The following is a 20,044-nucleotide window of genomic DNA, read 5'->3' as shown; positions in this document are numbered from 1 at the left end:
AACCAGATATCTCGTGCAACTTAGAGATGGCCTGGTACACTGTCGGTGCGTTATCAGGGATGAAAATGCAACAACTGGATTGGATCACTCTACACACACCACCACGATCGGCGAGTATGATATCTAGGGCAACTCGGTTCTGAAGGGTCATAAGTCGATCCGACTGAAGTTCGGTCGTCAAGTTGCCAAGAGCTCCGGCCGTTGTACTCACGGCGGATTCAACTATCCTCGATAACTGGCGAATATTCCTGCTGTTCACCATAGGCCCCCAAAATGGCAGAAAACCCTTTGCGAAGTCAGCGAATTCCTGACCCGCGGTGTCGTCTTTACTCACGACACCTCTAGCTGTCCTTGTCCGATGGTAATCTGCTCTGGCTGTGTAGGTGGGAGGCAGCAGAAATGCGATAAAGCATGTACCAGAGAAGTCAGGGGGCAACCAGGTGTGGGCTTGGTCATGGCAGACGAAATACGTGCCTTTGGCTGCTAATAGTATAGGGCAAGTTCGGGAAGCGAACACATATGTTTCCGCGCATATACTCTTTCCTAATTGAGCTTTGGGATCCCTGCCGATACCTTGTAAGCATAAGTGACCTCGGTTGGGTACTATCCAAACTGGGCGGGATTTCTTTGCTGTCTGGCTCTTACTCAGGTAAACCCCATATTTAGTTACGTTCCAACGAGTGTACGGAGTGAGTTCATCTTTGGGAATCGTAAGATAGGTGTCGAACTCTCTACTCATATTTCTTATCCCTGCTATTAGTGCCTTGTTACTGGAATCACTTTCAGTAGAACGGGTTGGGTATGGTTCTAGGGCGAACAGGAACATGGTCTGAAAAGCCCACAGAGAACCATAATAGCTGAATGGCAGGATGAAGTGTGGGATACCCTTATCAGTCGTGTGTGGCATGAGTCCACATATCCAACAGTTCGATGTGTTCATGATGGACTGGTGATGGTGTAGGAGTTGAATGAATGAGTTATTTACAAATTCGAGTCTTCTGGCAGATTCGTGTTCAGGTAGAGGGTGAAAGTAGTGTGGAGAGATAGTAGGAGGAGGCTGTGGCCGGGTGTCATTTGAAAAGGTAACTTGGAATACGAATAGAGTATAGCCAGTCAAAAACATCGTTATGCTACACAACATTAAAATACATGTTATCAAAAACTTTCTTTTGGCCAGTACAGTGCATAGTTGTCTTTCAACGTTCGTGAGTGTGGTAGGTCTCTTTACCCTAGGAAACTCCATCCTCTAGTTGCTGCCCGCGGTGGTAGGTTGGTTCTGCCAGGGGGTGCGCTCTGTTCAGTCCGGGGTAACTCCCTTGGACCAACCAGAACCGTTGACCTAAACGTCCCCAGTTGCACTCCCCAGCCTTCAACCGCGACCCTAGCAGCAGAACCGGATGGCGGTTCGAAAATCAAAAATGAGCAAGTTTCCTGAGAGTGAGAGAGCTGAAAAATCAAAAATAGTTCTTGGGGGAAGGGAAAATCACATTTGTTCGTTTTTATTTAGTCTCTTCATTTAGACCTTAAATTGTACCGTCGTTTTCCTGGCACGGTGTGGTCTTCAAACAATGTCTCAGGTTCGGTAGTGTCCAACTGCATAGACTGTGGCACAAATCCTTGTAAAATATGATCACTCTCCTTTTCGGTACCAGTTTCTTTTAGACGTGCATCGCTGAAAGGGATGAAACGAGGTATGGATTCTGTCTCGGAGTCTGCAATTCCTTCGTTGACCCACCGGTCGTATGGAAGGGGCAGAGGGACCCGTTTACAATGGGTCCCGTGCACCCAGTTCTTTTTGCCTTCCACCCGAACCGCTGATCTCGTGGAAAGAGGTACCAGATAAGGTCCGGTCCACCTCGGCTGTCCGTTGTTTGTGCGCTGGAAGTTCCGCACCAAGACCCACGTGCCGGGTGCGATGGAGTGACCTGGATCGTCAGAGGCTGGCGGAGAGGAACTGTGAACCTGTTGGTGTAAAACACGCAATTTAGTTGTCAATTCGCACAAATAGTCAAGCAGTACGGGGTGCTCTATTTCGCTAAGTTTGTTTGGCCTTGGCACGCCCCAGACGTTGGCTGGGCGGCCAAACACTATCTCATGGGGGCTAAGTCCTAATCTGGAATGGACTGTCATTCTGGTTGACAAGAGTGCTAGGGGCAAGGCGTCAGGCCATTTAAGACCTGTGCAGGCTTGGATTTTGGCTAATTTGAGCTTTAAAGTGCCATTGTAGCACTCTACTAATCCAGCTGATTGGGGGTGATTCGCAGAGTGGAATTTTTGTTGGATGCCTAAACACTCACACACTCTCTTCATCACGCGTCCTACGAATTCACTTCCATTATCACTCCAGACGATTCTAGGCATGCCAAATCTCGGGAAGAACTCTTTGACAAGGGCTTTGGCAGTTGACAAGGCGGTATTGTCCTTAAGGGGGTACGCTTCCACCCACCTGGAGAAAGCGCAAACAACAACGAGCACATACTTCAGATTGTTGCATCTCTCCATGTGAATGAAATCGAGCTGCAAAACCTCGAACGGATACGTTGGAGGCGCAAAATGACCAGCTGGAGTTGGGGTTCCCCTACCGGGATTGTACTTCAAACACACCATACAGTTTTCTGACCACATTCTCTGCATATTTCGGGATATTGCTATTTTGCCATACTGGGGCCAATACTTTACAGATTCCTCTCGAACTGATGTGTGCAAATCCGTGAGCCATTGTTACTACTGCAAGTACATAGGCGTTAGGCAATAACCATCGCTGGTGTTCTGACAATTCGACCCAACAACCATTCGTATCTAATCTACCCTTACTTTCTCTCCATTCATTCACCTCTTTCTCAGTTGCCTCGGCTTGTATAGATTTCACGCTTTCAATGGTGTCCTCACACATTCCCACATCAGTAATCCATCTAGCGGGACCTACAACATACATCAGACTCATTGTGTTCCTTGCAGTCTCTTTCGCAACCTCGTCTGCAAATGCATTCCCGCGGCCAACATCATCCTGAATCTTTTTGTGTGCACTGCATTTTATAATGGCAACTTGTAGTGGCAAGGTCAGTGACTGGAGGAGCTCATTAACTAGCTGACCATGTTGTATCTTTGCACCATGTGACGTAAGAAATCCACGTTCACGCCACAATCTCCCAAAACTGTGAGCCACACCAAAGGCGTATTGGCTGTCAGTGTACACATTCACTCGCTTTCCTTTCGCTAGCACACATGCTCTGGTAAGCGCAATTAGCTCTGCAGCTTGTGCAGAATTATGGGAAATGAGCGCAGTCTCTATAATGGTGTGTAATGTCGTTACGGCATATGCTGCAGTCGTATCACCATTCGGCAACTTGAAGCATGAACCATCAACCCATAAAGTATTGTTGCATTCAGGAAGGGGAGTGTCCTGTAAGTCTACTCTCCCTTTTGTCTCTTCTTCTGTCCTAAAACAGCAGTCATGTTTATCAATCTCGTCTGTTCCTGTCGGGATGGGTAATAAGGTTGCGGGGTTCCGTGTATCACACCTCTTTATGTGGATGTGACTTGCTAGCAGTGTAAGTTCGTAACTGGATAGTCGAGCGCTGGTAAGGTGTTGTGTCTTCGTCCTGTTTAGTAAAATGTCTACTGCATGTGGAACCATAACGATCAGAGTATTATTCATGACTAATCCAGCGGATTGTCGAATGCAGACAGCTGCTGCGGCGGTAGCCCTCAGACAACTTGGTAGGGCTTTAGCCACAGGGTCTAGAGTTGCCGAAAAATACGCGCATGGGCGCTGTCTGTCCCCAAAATGTTGTGTTAAAACTGATAAGGCACAACCTTCCTTCTCATGGACATATAATGTAAAAGGCTTGCTGTAGTTGGGGTTTCCCAACACAGGAGCCGAACACAATGCATCACGCAACTCGTGGAAACTCGTCTGGCAATCTTCAGACCAAGGCATAGGATTTGGCGTGTCTTTGCAGAGTAGTGCCAGCAAGGGTTTAGCTAGTAGTGAGAAATTCGGTATCCATTGTCTACAGTACGATGTAATGCCCAAGAAGGCTCGAACCTCTCTCTGTGTCCTTGGGGCACTCAGTTCTGCGATTGCCTGTATTCTTTCTGGTGTCAGTCTCCTTCCCTCCTTCGACAAGATGTGACCTAAGTAGGTTACTTCTTGTCGGCAAAATTGTAGTTTGGAAAGAGAGACTTTGTGCTTCATATCACATAAGTGATGCAATAATGATAACGTAGCTTTCTTGCAAATCTCTTCAGTGTCTGCAGCGATCAGCAGATCGTCTACATACTGAATCAGAGTTGAACCATTCGGTAGAATGATCGTGTCTAGTTGTGTTTTCAGGGCCTGACTGAATATTGATGGGCTCTCTCAATAGCCTTGAGGAGCGCACTTGAAGCGGAAACTTCGTCCTCCTAAATTAAATCCGAAAATATCTCTACTCTCCTCAGCAATCGGGATGCTGAAGAAAGCGTTCTTCAGGTCGTTTACCGAGAACCAATTTGCTGAAGCTGGAACCATCGTCAATAAAGCAGTAATATCGGGGACAACTGGAAACTGTGGGATAACTATCTTGTTCACTTCTCTGAGGTCGATCACGAACCTATACACAGGGGGCTGTGAAGGATCGGTACGTTTTAAAACCGGTAAGACTGGACTGTTACAAACATTTCCTGTTGTTTCTTCGATGACGTCTTTATCAATCAGGTCATAGACAATCGTCAATAACGCCTTTTCACATTCGCTAGATATTTTGTATTGGGGAATACGTGGCAACCTAACGTTGTCTTTCAACGTTATGACATATGGTGCTATCTCCAAACGACCTACATCATTAGAACCCTTTGCCCAGAGTACATCAGGAAGACACGACAATTCAGTTGCAATATTTTCTTTTGACACATACATTGGAGAAACTATTTTCTTACCTAAAGTAAGCTGTACTCCCAATGGTGAACAGTACAAAGTCGCATATAACCTTTTTAGTAAATACAAACCTAACAAATTTTCACCGCAACCTGTGGTAAGAATGAGGGGTGCCTCTAATTCGCATGGGCCAATAGAAAGAGATACAGGACTGGAGATCGGGTTTCTAACAGGGGCGCCAGAGAAACCTACTGAAACATTCATTTCGCCGGACAAAGGTGCGCCAGGAAGTTTTGAGTGCATGATAGAACTTTTTGTAGCACCAGTATCCAGCAGAAATGGCTCTGACACTCCTGAGGCGATCACCTCGACATAAGGTCCATTCTGATCTACTGGAACTGAAACAACTCCCTCTCTTTGTCCATGGCTGTCCTAGCAATCATTACCCTCATTTTCGTGTTCGGTGTAATAGTCGTCAGCATAGTACTGAGCTGACCTAGATGATGCATTATTCTGTTGGTCAAAGCTGTTCATCGAATTCTGAGGCGGAAAAGAAGTTGTATTCTGCGTGAAATTACCACGGCCCCTACCTCTAGGGGCATGTTGAACACCTCTTCCCCTTACACCTGAAGCACCGCTCAGACGTCGCGCAAGAGCCGGACAATTACTTTTAAAGTGACCCTCTTCCTTGCAATACGCACATTGATTCGGGCCATAAGCAATACGCTGGTGGGAAAACTCGTTTCCATGCGCGTTTCTCGAATACTGCTGTTGTGGTTGATAATTGGGCTGACTAGCCGTACGAGGCGGATAAGCTTGCTGGAGAAGAACTTTAGTTTTTAAATCTTTCGTCTTTTTGTCGACTTTATCTAGCTCGTCTTTGCGCCTATTTTCATAGTACTGGGCTGTAGCTAAAATTTGAGCCGACGTAGAGACAGCCCAAGCACTCTCTGAATCTTTTAGTTTATTACACAGTTCAGGGATTAAATTATGTACGAACTTGTCTACAAACAATCTTTGACCACCCTCGGTAGCCATATCCTGACCACTATGATCGGTGAAAGTCTCCTCAAATCTTGTGAAAAAGTCAGACACATTCTCATCTTTCTTCTGCTTGCACGCAGATAGCTTGTCCCAGTTTACGCGTACCTCAGGCATTATCGTTTTCATGTACGCGATAATTCTACCAGGAAGTTCAGCTATTAACGGCTCAGGTTTAGAACCACCAATTTGTCTAGCATCGATAGCGGCAATGTTCGCCCATGAGTCACCTAGTTCTTGGTCATGGTTCGTATGACGTATTTTGCTCCATAGAGGATGTGGAACAACGTTCCCGAACAACATGTCTATGTCCGCTAAATTCATTATACATGAGCTTGCAGTTTGCGATAACTCCTTATAATACCCAGTCGGGTTTTTACGAGGATCAGGCAATGTCTGCTTTAGTGCTAAGACATCGGATCTTTTCCAGGGGACATGTACCCATACACGCTGGAAATGAGGCAGAATCGGTGGATTCGCATTCGCATCACCTTCCCTCCAAACCGGAGGAACCTCTCTCAAGGGGTACTGTCTCGCTCTTTTCCCGTCTGGTGCATCGTCTTCGTAACATGATCTAGAGACGTTTCCCTTACTCCTATAAGAGATCAATAACTCTATTGCTTTCTCAACATCTGCACCTATAATCATACCTTCATAGAACTTAAAGCGTGTACGCCATAGTTCGTTCATTGTATATTTGGGATCATTTGTCTTTACATCTTCGCCTAGATATACACACATTTCTTCGAATACGTATCTCTGAGTGGGTGCATTCCATTGACGGAAAACTTCCATAACAGACTGAACATCATATCTAACAGTATCCGTAATCCATTGGCGTGCTAATTCATTCAGCACTCGTCTTTCCGCGTAATCAGGCAGTTGACTACGCAACTGTCTATGTTCTGTTTTAGGGGTCGTTCTAGGCGACCCGAAGAAAGGTGAAAGCAGACCAGTGACGGTACCTGTCACTCTTTGTCTAATAGAAGGAGAAGCTTGCGGAGGAGCAAGTGCATCGGAAAAAACAGGCTGAGGCAAAGAAGAAGTAGAGGCAATAGTAGAGGAAGTTGAAACAGTGACAAACGTAGTATCATAGGGAACAGTTGGAGCTGTAGGCAAAGTGGTAGAAGTAGATGGAGTATGTAGCAAAGATGGCGGCCTTTGAGAAGGCTGCGCCGGAGAAGTAGGAACCAGCTGAAGAGTAGCTGGCGTGTGTGCAAGAGATGTGTTTCGTGCGCCGGGGTCGTGGTATAGAAAAACGCTTTGGCGTTGTAGTAGCGTCTAACGCATACGGTGGAGGTGAGCTTAATAAGTGGGACATTAATGGATCTTTCTCGGATCTTTCCTCTTGACCTTGTCCCTTATTTGGTAACATCGGGTAGCATTTATCTACTGCTAGTTTCTTGCTACTAAGTATTTGTTCGTTTTCTTGCTCTTCCTCGTTATCCCTGTATGCAACGGCAGCTTGCACCATTGACATACCTCTTTTATTCCTTTTTGCTAACTTTATTTCTTTCTGTTTGGCTTCTTTGCGCCATAAGCGAAAAGAGTCAAACATCGCCGGCCGGGCTTTTCTCTTAAATAATTTGACCTCTAGGTTATCTAATATTTCTGAGTCGAAACTACCATATTGGGGCCATTTTAAAACACCATCCTTGCTGGTGTATTTTATCCACACTTCATTATATGTGATAGGACCTACGCCGTGCTTTACGTAGAGCTCATATGTTGGAGTTCCAATCGGAGGAACCGGACAGGAATCCTCTAATCGGGAGTCCTTTCTACAACCAAGACAAAACAAGTTTCCAAGTCTGCTAAAACCAGGCATCTTTGCTCACTAGTCTAGCTTCAAACTTCAAAGGATTATCGATTACGATATTTCTCGTGAAAACACAAGTCCTTCGGCTTAGGGGCTTGCAAGTACCAAATCAAGGCGTATCTCAAGGATACCAAAAACTAAGGACAAACTAAGGACTGGGAGACGCTCCACTTATACTTAACTGAAGTATTTGAAGATCGGTGACGTCGCTAGAAGACTCGTCTATCGTTTCGCTCTACCAAGGATCACTGGGTCCAAAACAAGGCGATAGTCAGGGCAGCAGTCCTTCGTAGCCGTCGGGACGCGGGGAACCTCGCAGCAAAGACCTTCGGAACCACGTCGACATACAGGGGTTGCTGAAGTGGCTGGCCGTCCTCCGGAATTTTCACACGAAGCTCCTCACGAACATCTGGCTTGGACCGTCGCCGCTTGATACCGCCCCGAGTTGGGCGCCAACTGAGGTAACGGGTTTTTAGGAACCCGTTTGGTGCCAGGGGATAACACCCGAAGACCTCTGAGTTCTCCCTGTTCCGGACCACAGAAACACGGAGTCTTCTAGTCGAGTCAGAGATCAAGTTTTATTGATAGCTACCAAGTAACAGGTGTCCTAGAAGCACGACAAACACGGGTCATGTGTTCTCAGGAGACTGTTAGTTTTTACAGAACCAGCCTTCTCCTTATATACAAAAATAATAGCTGCAGGCAAGAATTCTTGAGTTTATGATATGGATATACACATTTCTACAATAATACAGAAGAGCGAAGTCATGTAGGCAAGCCCGTATTTTAGATGTCAAATTCGTGATAGATTACTCAGCCAAGCCCGGAACTCCCATCAGATATCGGTGAAGCCCCAATAAAGGAAGGCACCTCCTAGTCATAAAACTGGCCATAAACAGGGAGCGTGGACAGGTGTGTATGTGTGTAGAAAACATGATCTGTGCGCGGTGAATGGTTTATGGTATGTTGTACATTGATGCTATCGGGTTTGGCCACTGGGTGAGGAGCTGCCTAAACAGGTTTGGCTGGAGGCAAGGGAGTCAGTTGGGACAGGTCAGGGGGAAGTCAGGGAAGGTGGATGTGTCCTTTTAGATCAAGCTCGACCTTTAATTGACTTATCATGAGGGCAAGACACAAGATGGATACCGTTTACAAAATGGAGTCTGGGGGTTGGGACGGAAACTACGATTCAGGGGTGTTAGCATGCCTCGATCATGACGCAAATACATAGGAATGATGTCCTAATCATTATCGGTTCGTCGACACCAAATTCGTCATGGTACGTTGATGTTTCGGGACACGGATATCGGGCCTCGATACAGGGACAACAGTAGGGTCCAGAATTTCAGAACCACAAAATAAAAACTTTGGAGCTCACTGACGTTTGTATCAAAATCCCACATGCTAAGAGACCATGAAGACTTCATTTAGGTACAGAAATACCCACACACAGTAGAATTCTTTGCCTATGGTTGAAAGAGACCAGAAAGAAACTGTTAAAACAAAATATATCTAGATGCGAACACCAGACGTGGAAGATGCTTTCAGAACTGGCATGGGTGTTCAGGGGAGTTATGATAAGTGATATGTGCATGTGCGTTTTGATTCACTGAAACTGCAAAATCGACCTTTAAAACTGCCTGAAATCCATAATTGGGAAAAAAACTTTTTTTTTTTTTTAAATACAGCAATGAATAATTTGTTTAACTTCTGCAAAGAGGTGTTTTCTCACAGTAAAATGTGTTGTTTTGGTACGCCCTGCTAGGTCTTGCGCAATATTCTGCTCAATCACACAGGCTGTCTGACCGCTGCCATCGTTGGGACATCCGTCCGATTACGATGGTGGCAGTGGGACGGTCGCCACCACCAGGATCTTGCGGCAGTGGGGAAAGCAGGCGGGAATTGCAGCAGCGCCGATGCTTGCACCGTCGAGCAGATTACGACCCGCCTTCCACAAAGCATTTCATGGTGGAGACCGAACCATGAAATGCTTGGTGGAAAGGCATATAAAGGGGCCCGCAACAGGGCCCCTGGGCAAATCTGGCCTGGGGTGTGTGTGCAAGGGGCACACGATTTGGCCCCCTAAAAGTGCATGGTCATGCGTGCACCCTGTGGCATGCATGACATGGTGCATGCCACACCGTGCATAGGCGTGCTGGAGGCGCTGTCACGCCAGTGGTAAGCTGTTTAGGCTCTCCTATGAGCCAAACATTCCCACCACTGCACCACCAGCGATGGATTCCTATCGGAATTCGGCGGGCGGGAGACCAAGGGCTTGGCGGTCTAACTGGGACTGCCATGGCTGCGGTCCTACCGGAAGACCGCCAAACTCCTAATAAGGCCCATAAACATTATCGGTGATTTGTTAAAATCCTTGTCTTACATCGATTGGTTAAAACATTCATTCAGTATGGGACAATTTGCACTAAAGATCTGTTTCTTAATCATGTTTTTTATTTTATGTTATACCAGCAATATAGCTTGCATTAACCAATTTGAAAATTAGGAGTTTCACTACTGTCATAACTGCTGCTACTATTCAGCCCTACAAATAAAATTATACTAATGGAAAGTCGTTTAAAGCGCATACAAAACCGTTATGCAGGAATTGAGCTTAGGGTTTCGTTTAAAAGGTCGTGCCACAGTGAGAATTGCTTTTCAATTAAACTTGAATGTAAATTGTTCCTTACCTTAAATTACTAACAACAAGATCAAATGCGTCTTCTTTGAAAGGAAGACATTCTTCATCAGCTACGACGCAGGAAGTTGGAATTTCAGTTTTCACTACGTTTTTCTAAAGAAGAATATAGCAAAATACATATGTTCCCTGTACATACTGTGTTTCTTTTCAAGTTCTCATTATAATCTTTATATGTATTAAAAGTACAAAACATTGGAAACAAGAGGCAACATACCAGTGCATTTTCCGAAATATCCACTGCAAAAAGGTTTTCAACCGTTTCCTAAATAAGGTGCCAAAAAGGGAAAAAAGTTTTGAAAAAAATTCACAACTCATGTAACATTATAATGAATAACAAGCATCGTAGTTACTACGCAGCATTAATACCATGGACACTGGAGAAAGTATTGAGATTGTCTATAAAAGAAACACACAAAGAGGGCAACAAAAAAAGATCAACCAGTGTTATTTTGCAGTTGGCCATTAACCCTAGACGGGCTACAATGCTCAAATTATTACTGACGTATCTGGTACATCATTTGCAGTTTTATTCTTAGCAGAAAGGATATATATATATATATATATATATATATATATATATATATATATATATATATATATATATTAGCTCCCTAATATTTCTAGCACTCCAAAGTATATCCAGGTGTCAAACAAGGAATTTATTCTTTGTTTTTTTTGTCTAGCACTTAGTTTGGCAGGCGGGCTACAATAAAAATGACCAGCCCCCACACAAGAATGCATTACCTATCATGTACGTAGGTTGCCCATCAGTTACATTCAGATTTCGACGAGGATCGAAACATCGTCGACAACACAGCGCAAGACATGGCGCAGTTTTCCATGATGGCTCAATTCTAATTAACTACTGTCTAAATCTTTCACCACTGTCGAATCGCCTTTGAGCCATTCTTTTCACTGTATATATCGACACCATCACTTACATTCAGATTTCACAGCAAAGGGAAGCAGTGAAGCAAATTATGGAGGTTAAAATGTTGTAATACTATTACCATGCTTGCCTCAATCAGTCTTTTACATCAGGTGAAATTAATGGCAGACCTTTGCAAAGGGGGGGGGGGGGGGGGGGGAGTAAAATGTTACAGTACTCTTGTAGAGCAAAAACAAAATTAAACTTTTGTAAAAACTCACGAAAAATAAAATGACTTTCAACATCAGTTGTTAGAAAAGATAGAATTGTTTATGTAGAAATTAAAAATAAGTGGGTGGTTTTCCTAAAAAGGACTATCCAATAAAACACTATTAAAGTTTGAATATAAATATAAGTGCTGCAATAAGAAAAGTCTAGGCAGAAATGGAGAGTGTAAAGTACCACAAAGTACTATGTTTGATGGTGTAAGAATGGGCGCCAAAATCAGTGGTGTGCGCAGTGGAAGCATTTTCGAGTACCTGGTGTATTAAATATAACCATTCCATCATACGGTTGCTCTCCCACAACACAGTACCTGAACAATAAAAGTGAACGGTTATGTTGGATATTAAGTCGAAGGGGGTAGAGATATATTTTTTAATGCAGTTGATTGTTTTACCATTTTTTGCCATGGATTCCAAAAATATCATATGGATTGTCATTGAAAAACCACATAAAAACAATTTTAAGCGCCTAATTGGTCATCTTGTCAGGTAGAAAAATGTACAATCATATATGACAGAAATCAATGAATTGCATAGTAAAGGTTATAACACAATGTGCTAGTTTGTAAAATTTTAAGGTAAGCTGTAGCTCTGATAGTTACCGTTTGACCGAATAGTATAGTGCAATGATGCTGGCAGAACTATATTATTTCTTCTTTTTTACCTCTGTAGAGCATAACGTGTTGTACTCATATTTATAATGTACAAGGGATTCATTCTTGGCGTGTGAAGAGCCACTACTAGGTAAATAAGTGCTCTGCGTTTCTGTCAAATTGCTCTTTTATTGATTGTGGCAGCACCCCCCCCCTAATATCCTGAAGTACTGCACTCAACTGCCTCCCAGATTAATCTAGAATAATGACCAGCACAGATGCACATATCCTTATTTCACTTTGTACGGAAGAGAATAAGCGACAGACCTGTATGTGAAAACCTTACTCTCTGAAAGGAAGATTCCCAAATACTAAGAGGTGGTTAGTTGCCATGTGGCACATCTATGTACATGTAATCAATGAAGCAAAACGACGATCGCACACAACTTTTCTAGATAAGTATTTTATTGAATGTGATTATTTAATGGCTGGTAGATCCTTGAGGATATGTGGGGAAGTCACAAAGCACTTCATAAAATGAAGTATAATCTTTTAGTACAGATATTTTTGAAATTGATCGGCATTCTAGAAGTGTGCCACTTTGTCAGCAAGGAGCACAAAATGCAAGTGGGTATTTCAAATCAACAAGGCAGAAATATACTAGGCTGAGCTACTGAGGTTCAGAGGTCTGGGGTAGGGAGTCTAATCTAATCTGAGATGTGGATCAATAAAAACAATCTTTTTGAAGCATGTTTTGGTACTGCATGTGAGAAAGTGCCATCTTTCTTGCATGGTTATGCCCCCACTTTTTGCTGAATTGCTGATGTGCTTTGACTGAGTGTGCCCTGGGCTCCTGCCAACCAGGTGCCCAGGGCCGATGTTCCTTCCCTAAAGCGGAGTTGAAACTAAAACCCAATTGGCATCTCTGGCCACCTGTCAGCCCCTAGTAAATGGTACCCTAGTTACCCAGGGCATGGTGACCAGAGAAGACCCCTAAGTGCTGCAGCACTTATTGTGCCACCCTTAGGGGCCCTGTACCCTGACACCCAAACACTGCCTTTGCAGGCTGAGTGTCCAAGTACAGAACTAAACAGAGAGTCAACATGGTACTCATCCCCGTGTGCCATCCTCACTGCCCTGGCATCCAGTCACCCCTCTAGCTGGGTGCCCTATGCCAGTGGTGTGGGCACAGGTGCACGAGCCCTGTGCCTCTACAGTACCCAGGGCCATTCGTGGGCACTGTAAGTGCAGTGCTGCCATTTAAGAGTATATGGTGCTGGGAGGTCGCCATTACGAACTCCACAGCACCATGATGGCTTCATTGAAGACTGAGAAGTTTGATATCAAACTGCTCAGTACATTAAACCCGCACTGATGCCAGTGTGGGATTTAATGTAAAATACACGACAGAGGGCGTCTTAGAGATGCCCCCTGAAATCTAACCAACTCCCAGTGTCCTGACTGTGTGGCTACCGAGGTTGCCACCACCAGACATGTTTCTGGACCCCTGGGTCAAGAGCCTGCAGCTTTCGGGGGCCTGGAACAATGCACATCCTGGGACGAGGTGCCAAGCTTCCCCCAGGATGGCAGGGGAAGCTTCAAAGGCATACCGCCTTTTGTGAGCTTCTCCAGGTCACTTACCTTGCGCCGCTCACGCTGTCCGTTTTTTGTTACTTGCGTCGCCACCTATGTCACCTGCACATACCAGAGCACCAAGTACAATCGGGTCGTTTTTGATTTGTTCATACAGTGCTGCCATAAACTGTGTAACTGTTTATTGTTTTTTTTTTCCTCCTCACGTTTAATATATGATGAATAACAAATCTAAACTTTAAATTGTTCTCAGTCTCCTTTTTTCGGTTATAGTAATGCTTGTAGCATACATACTTAATTGTCTCCCAAATAGTACCAGTTGGGATATTGTTTGCTCTTCTCTACCTGTGAAACTCTGGCGTCTCCTGCTGACAGCAACCTCGACAACTCCGGAGGACCTGCCTGGCTTGAACCTTCCAAAAGGCTGGGACTCCCACGAGCAGTGGTTCTTCTCCAACAGCAATACTCCTGGTGCCAGCCAGGAACTGCGAATCCAGCCCACTCTGCACCCGCCAAGCCCGGCCTGTGCCTGAGTGACCCAAGACCACGTGGACATCCCCCCGGCGACTGGGACCCGAAGTCCAGTGCCCAAAGACCCTCCTCGACTAACCAGACGATGCCTGCAGCCTAGGGACCCCTTGTCATATAGTTACTGCTTGCCTATATACCGTGTTAAGTTAGCATGAGCTTATTAAGTGTTTACACACCATTTTACCTTTGGCTGCTTCTGCACACGACACATAATTGTTTTTTTAGTTTTCAGCCTAGAAGAGCGTTGTGATTTACACGAGAATATGTTATTGCTCTGATATCAGCTTTGATTAGTAAACTGTGTCTGTACAGTGAGTGCTGAAGCCTTCAAGGATAACTTGACACAGTGTTGTTGTGAGGTCTGATCTTCGCACCTTCCTAGACATAACATAAATGCAGCTGCTGCCACAATCTGGCTTTAGGCGCATTTTATATTGCTTTGCATACAGCACACGATACACACTTGATGCTGTTCGCATGCAGAGAGCTGGTGGAAGATGATGTGATCCCTTCACACTAGGATCTTGAGGTATGGGACCGCCCTGCTAAAACCCACTAAGACCTCCTTAGATATAATATAATATGCTAGATAGGGAGGGTGAGAAATAGGTGTTATTGAACCCTATTCATTTCAGCATATTTAGTATGTTGTCACCTTTTGCATTCTATGGACTAGTAACTATGCTGATAACTTTGCTTCTTATAATAGGTTTGCTTGTATTATCTAAGATACTGCATTTGAGAACACTGCATTAGTAAATAAATATTTCAAATATGCACGCATCCTCATTTACTCCACTTTCTGGTTTGAAATGATTGTATAACGAAAGAGTGTTGATGTATTCCACGTGACCTGAGGCATTCTAAGTTCATGTTCTGGTTTGTCTAAACATTGGGAGTTCGTAATGACCAATGAGACACTGTAGCTAGCTCGGTAAGGGGATTTTGGGTACTGAGGTAAGTTTTGGCACTCCCTAATTCACTGAGGTTCCAAGACTCTAGGCACAGTTCTGTAGAACGGAATCCCTGCTACATGGCGCCCATACGTTGGTGGTCTTATTACATGACACTTGAGTAGTACATCATTCAATCCTTAACCCCTTCACTGTCGTTTCCGGAGAACGGTGGTGTCGGAAAAACCCTACCTATTTGTGAAATAGGTCTTTCAAGCTTGAATCTTTCTAAACGGTTTCCTTGAATTACTACCCAGTTGTGCTACAAAGTTTACTTTGTCTGTTTTTTTCTCTGTGACGTCATGGCTAATGCCGTGGACATTCTGCAACATAGTCGAATTGCCGTGCGCAATCATTTGCAGAGTTATAATGTCCCTGTGGATGGCATGGCCGTGATAATGGTGGTGAGTGCGGAGACAGCTTACCCTTACGAGATCTTTTATTCGTGGGTGACGTTCCCGGCTGTGGACGGCACTACAGGTGTGTTCCACACGTACACTTCCTCCCCTGTGCCGAATGAGTACACACCGTACCGGGCACAGGAAGTACCGATTGATACTTGGCAGCATCGCGTTTGGTTTGGTGGCGCCCTCCCCCATTGTTTGACAGCTCCGAGGTTAGGTCCTTTGTCCATTCCAGGCGCAAATTGGCCTGTTTTGGCTGGATTTACACCTCATCCTCAACACGGCAATTGTACCATTGTTGAACTTCGTAGACTACATGTAGTCTCCATTAGCGTTATTCGAGCGTTGGTACAATACATAACCCGTAATCTTCCGGGTGGGGCCCCGGGTGGTGCGGCGCTTCCTGCGGGACAGGGTGGTATGAAGCTCAGTTCCGTGATGGTCAATGCTGTAATGGGAAAGCGTCCCCAGGATAAGGATGAATTTCCTTTCTGGCTTCCCGAGGAATTTGACCAGCTGGAAGCGGTATTTCCTAACACGACTCATTGTGAAAAACACAGGATTCTGACAATTAGTTTACCCAAAGACTTGGCCCCTGAAATCGGTGACTGTGAGACCTGGGGTAGAACATTTGCGGCGGTCTATGCGAGGTGTATGACTGTCCAGCCTGCGGTCCTTAAGCGTGTTCAAGACGAGCACGGACCTGAGGCTGCGGTTGAATTGGGCATGCGCCTGTGTGGCACCTTTGATGTGGTTTGCGATCTCATACTTGCTAATGTCAAGGGAGATGCAGTGAACTTTCATGTAGCCAATGCATTGCAGGCGATCCCAGATGCCGAAAAACCCCATCAGTTAGCGAGGATTATTGTGGCGGCTTATAAAACCGTGGGTCGCAATAGTAGGGGTCTCAAGCCTTTTTCTACTAAAGAGAAAACGCAACCCCAAGGGCAGCAGTCTGACACGGACGTTCAGCCCAAGAAACAAAATTGGCCTAAAAAACAAAAACAGGGAAAGCAACAGCAACAGAAACAGGAATCTCGTCCTGCGTCTCCCGTGCCTGCCCCCACAGAACGTGTTTATGACTTGCGCGATCGCGCGAAGATTAAATCACCTGATCGATTTCAGGTTTGTGATCAACGCTCTCCTCGTTCTTTTCAGGAGTCATCGGCCTCGTCGACCGGTGGTGGAGGAGGCGGAAGGGGTCAGGGTGGCCAGCAAGGATGTGACCAGCCCCGCCCAAAAGACTGTGCAGGAAAGCAGGATGGCTCGACGCCGAAAAGACCCCAGTTTCAAAAGAAGAAGGTCGCCGCGTTAACAGCGAGATATGCCACAGATGGTGAGAACGCGGCTTCGGAATCTGACATGGGCTCTGACCTTGCTGGACAGCGCGGCGGAGATTACCATAGTGCGAGAGGCCCTGCGTCCACTACTGAAGGTGACAGCGACTGACCGTTATGTTGTAGTTGAAACAGCTGACACTAGAGTTGCTCCCCCTGACAGACTTTATTAAATTGTCCTGTTAATCGAAGGGGACATGCAGCGTACCATAAAAGGGATATTTTGGGAAAATCTTTCGTCTACATACGACATTTTGTTATCGGAGGCTGACTGGCCCCCACCTTTTGTTCTCGCAGCTCCGCGAGGGGAGGAGGTGATCCTCCCTAGTTTCGCGCACACAGTCTCGAAAGAGCATGCGCTGTACTTTGCAGAAGAGTGGGCTAAGGCTCTAGCGCCAGCTCTGTATCGTACACACTGTGGTTGAGATAAATTCTCCCCACACCACGAGATTCCTTTGCGGTCACAGCCACAGCCTCAACCTCAACCTCAATATCCTATTCGGCGTGAAGCTAAGGCTTCCGTTGCGGAAATCCTTGAACAATTGGAATATCAGGGAGTGATTGAAACATGTGTGTCACCAATGAATAACCCTCTTTTTACTGTGACCAAGCCGGACGGTTCGTATCGTTTGGTATTGGATTACCGGCATTTAAACTCGCATTGCGTATCTGTGCAGCACAGAATACTCACGGCTCTGCCTTGGTGGATAGTCTAGTGCGTAAGCGTTTTAAGACCACGCTTGACATATCCAACGGTTTTTATGCCCACCACTTGGATGGTCTGAGTTCCCAATGGACCTCCTTTACTTGCGGCGGTGTCCAAAAACAATTTCGGCGTTTGCCTATGGGCTATAAGAATAGTCCTGGGATTTTTACTGCCCGCATAGTCTCTCTTTTAGAGAGAGTCGACCCTGATGCTTGCTCGTATGTGGATGACATTTATCTCACAGACGACGAACTTTGGGAGCATCTATGTCGCGTTGACCGCTTAATTTGTAGCTTTGCAGACATGGGTTACAAATTCAATTTTGCAAAATCGCACATTGCGGAATATACAGTGTTGTTCCTGGGCTACGAGCTCAACAATGAAGGTAGAGGATTGGCTCCTCACTTCCTGGAGAAATGCGCACAATTGCGCTTCAACAACTCTGAAAAAATTACAGTCTTTACTGGGTTTTTTAAATTTTGGGAGGACATACATTCCGGAATATGCCCAGCGTATCAAGCCTTTGTATGCTTTGATACAACCAACTTTTTCCAAATCATGCTGGCTGCCTGAGCACTCCATTCTGCAATCCTTGCAGGCTGATCTGCTCGCTTCAAAATTTTTGCTGACTCGTGACAACCACACCAACCTGGTGATAAGAATCATCCCTGGGACGGTGGGTTTCACATACCTGACTTTTAATGAAGGAGACACAGTACCTATTGCTTACAAGTCACACTTGTACACTTCGGCTGAAATGCGATTTTCCACTGTGGAGAAAGTTTTAACGGCTGTGCAGATAGCGATTCTTAAGGAACGTGCTCTGTCACAGGGAAAATGCATGTTGGTTGTTACCCCGTGTCCTGCCTTGGAGGCAGTTACGAAAGCCAGTGTACCAAATTCAAAAGCTTTGCACCCTCGGTGGACACAATGGGCTACATCCTTGACGTCCCCTGATGTCACGTTTATTTTTGACGTAATTAACATTTCAGACGTCAATCTTACAAAACTCCAAATGAAAATTCTTCAAAAAGGCACGTCATTCGTACCTACGGCACATACAAATCATCTGGAAGTCAACATTAGCTTGTTCAAGCTTATGAGAAAACTTAGACTTCGACACTTTTTCTCTAACATTGTAGGAGAACAACAGGCCAACAAAGAAGACTCGTTAAAAGGCTTAACAACTACAAGTACATACATGGCACCTATAAGCCATAAGACCTTGGATCTATTTGAGCAACTGGTCAAACAGGATTTAAACAAAATCAATTACCGAAGAAAAAGCAAAACCAAAAACTTGACTCAAAAAGAATATGCCATTCTTAAAAACATAGCGGATAATCCCAGAACTATCTGTCAGAGAGCGGACAAGGGTGGCGCTCTGGTCATAATGAACATGGACTACTATCAATCGTAAGCTGTGGAGCATCTACAGGACGAGAACACGTATATGGAACTTAACACTAATCCTACGAAGGAAATACAAGCGGTTCTTCAAACCATAATCTCAGAGGGCATCTCAAAAGGATGTGTGGATGACAAAATGAAAAAATATCTCACTACAGATTATCCGAAAACACCGAAATTTTATTTAACACCTAAAATCCACAAAGATCCTGTCAAACCTCCATGTCGCCCAATAGTATCCACCTGTGGAAGCATCCAAGAACCAGTGGGAAAACTGATTGACAAATATCTTCAACCATATGTCACTACCATGAGTACTTATGTCAAAGACACCACGGACTTCCTAATCAAGCTTGACAACATAAAATTGGTACCGAATGAGGTCATAACTATGTGTACTATCGATGTCCAAGCGTTGTACACGTCAATTCCTCACTTGTTGGGGATAGAAGCTGTAGAAGAAGCACTACTTCACAAGGAATATGAAGAAAATATGAAAGTATTTTTGTTGGAACTACTCAATTTTACCTTAATGCATAGTTTTTTCAAGTGGGAAGACAAATGGTACTTACAGAAGTCAGGAACTGCCATGGGAAATCCGGCAGCTCCTTCGTACGCTAATATCTTTATGTACCAATATGAAAACAATCATATTTTACAGAAAGAACAATGGCAACAAGGACTACGCCTATATCTGCGATATATTGATGATATCTTCATCTTGTGGAATGACACCAAAGAACGCTTAATTTCCAATATCCAACAACTGAACCTTGTTGATCAAAGGATACAATTCACCTACACCATACATGACAGTGAAATCAACTATTTGGATGTAACCGTCAAGAAAATAGGTGACAAAATTGAAACGACCCTGTACACCAAAACGACTGATCGGAACAATCTATTAGCTTACCAGAGCTTCCACCCCATGCCCCTCAATCAA

At 44.8% G+C, this 20,044-nt stretch overlaps 1 protein-coding gene across 2 annotated transcripts in view; it reads right to left on the bottom strand.

Moving 5' to 3' along the window:
* NDUFAF5 (NADH:ubiquinone oxidoreductase complex assembly factor 5) overlaps window positions 1-20,044 on the bottom strand; it is a 174,042-nt gene that overhangs the window by 107,702 nt on the left and 46,296 nt on the right. For both annotated transcript variants that reach the window (XM_078649560.1, XM_078649559.1), the window contains 2 exons: window positions 10,634-10,681; window positions 10,409-10,512 (listed from right to left, as the gene is read on the bottom strand). In XM_078649560.1, the coding sequence (XP_078505686.1) occupies window positions 10,409-10,512; window positions 10,634-10,681 (152 nt within the window). The remainder of the gene's footprint in view (window positions 1-10,408; window positions 10,513-10,633; window positions 10,682-20,044) is intronic.

Source organism: Lissotriton helveticus, chromosome 6 (assembly GCF_964261635.1).
Source record: "Lissotriton helveticus chromosome 6, aLisHel1.1, whole genome shotgun sequence".
Classification (NCBI taxonomy): Eukaryota; Metazoa; Chordata; class Amphibia; order Caudata; family Salamandridae; genus Lissotriton; species Lissotriton helveticus.
The sequence above is the reverse complement of the archived record's forward strand: the minus strand, read 5'-3'. Positions and strand labels throughout refer to the sequence as shown.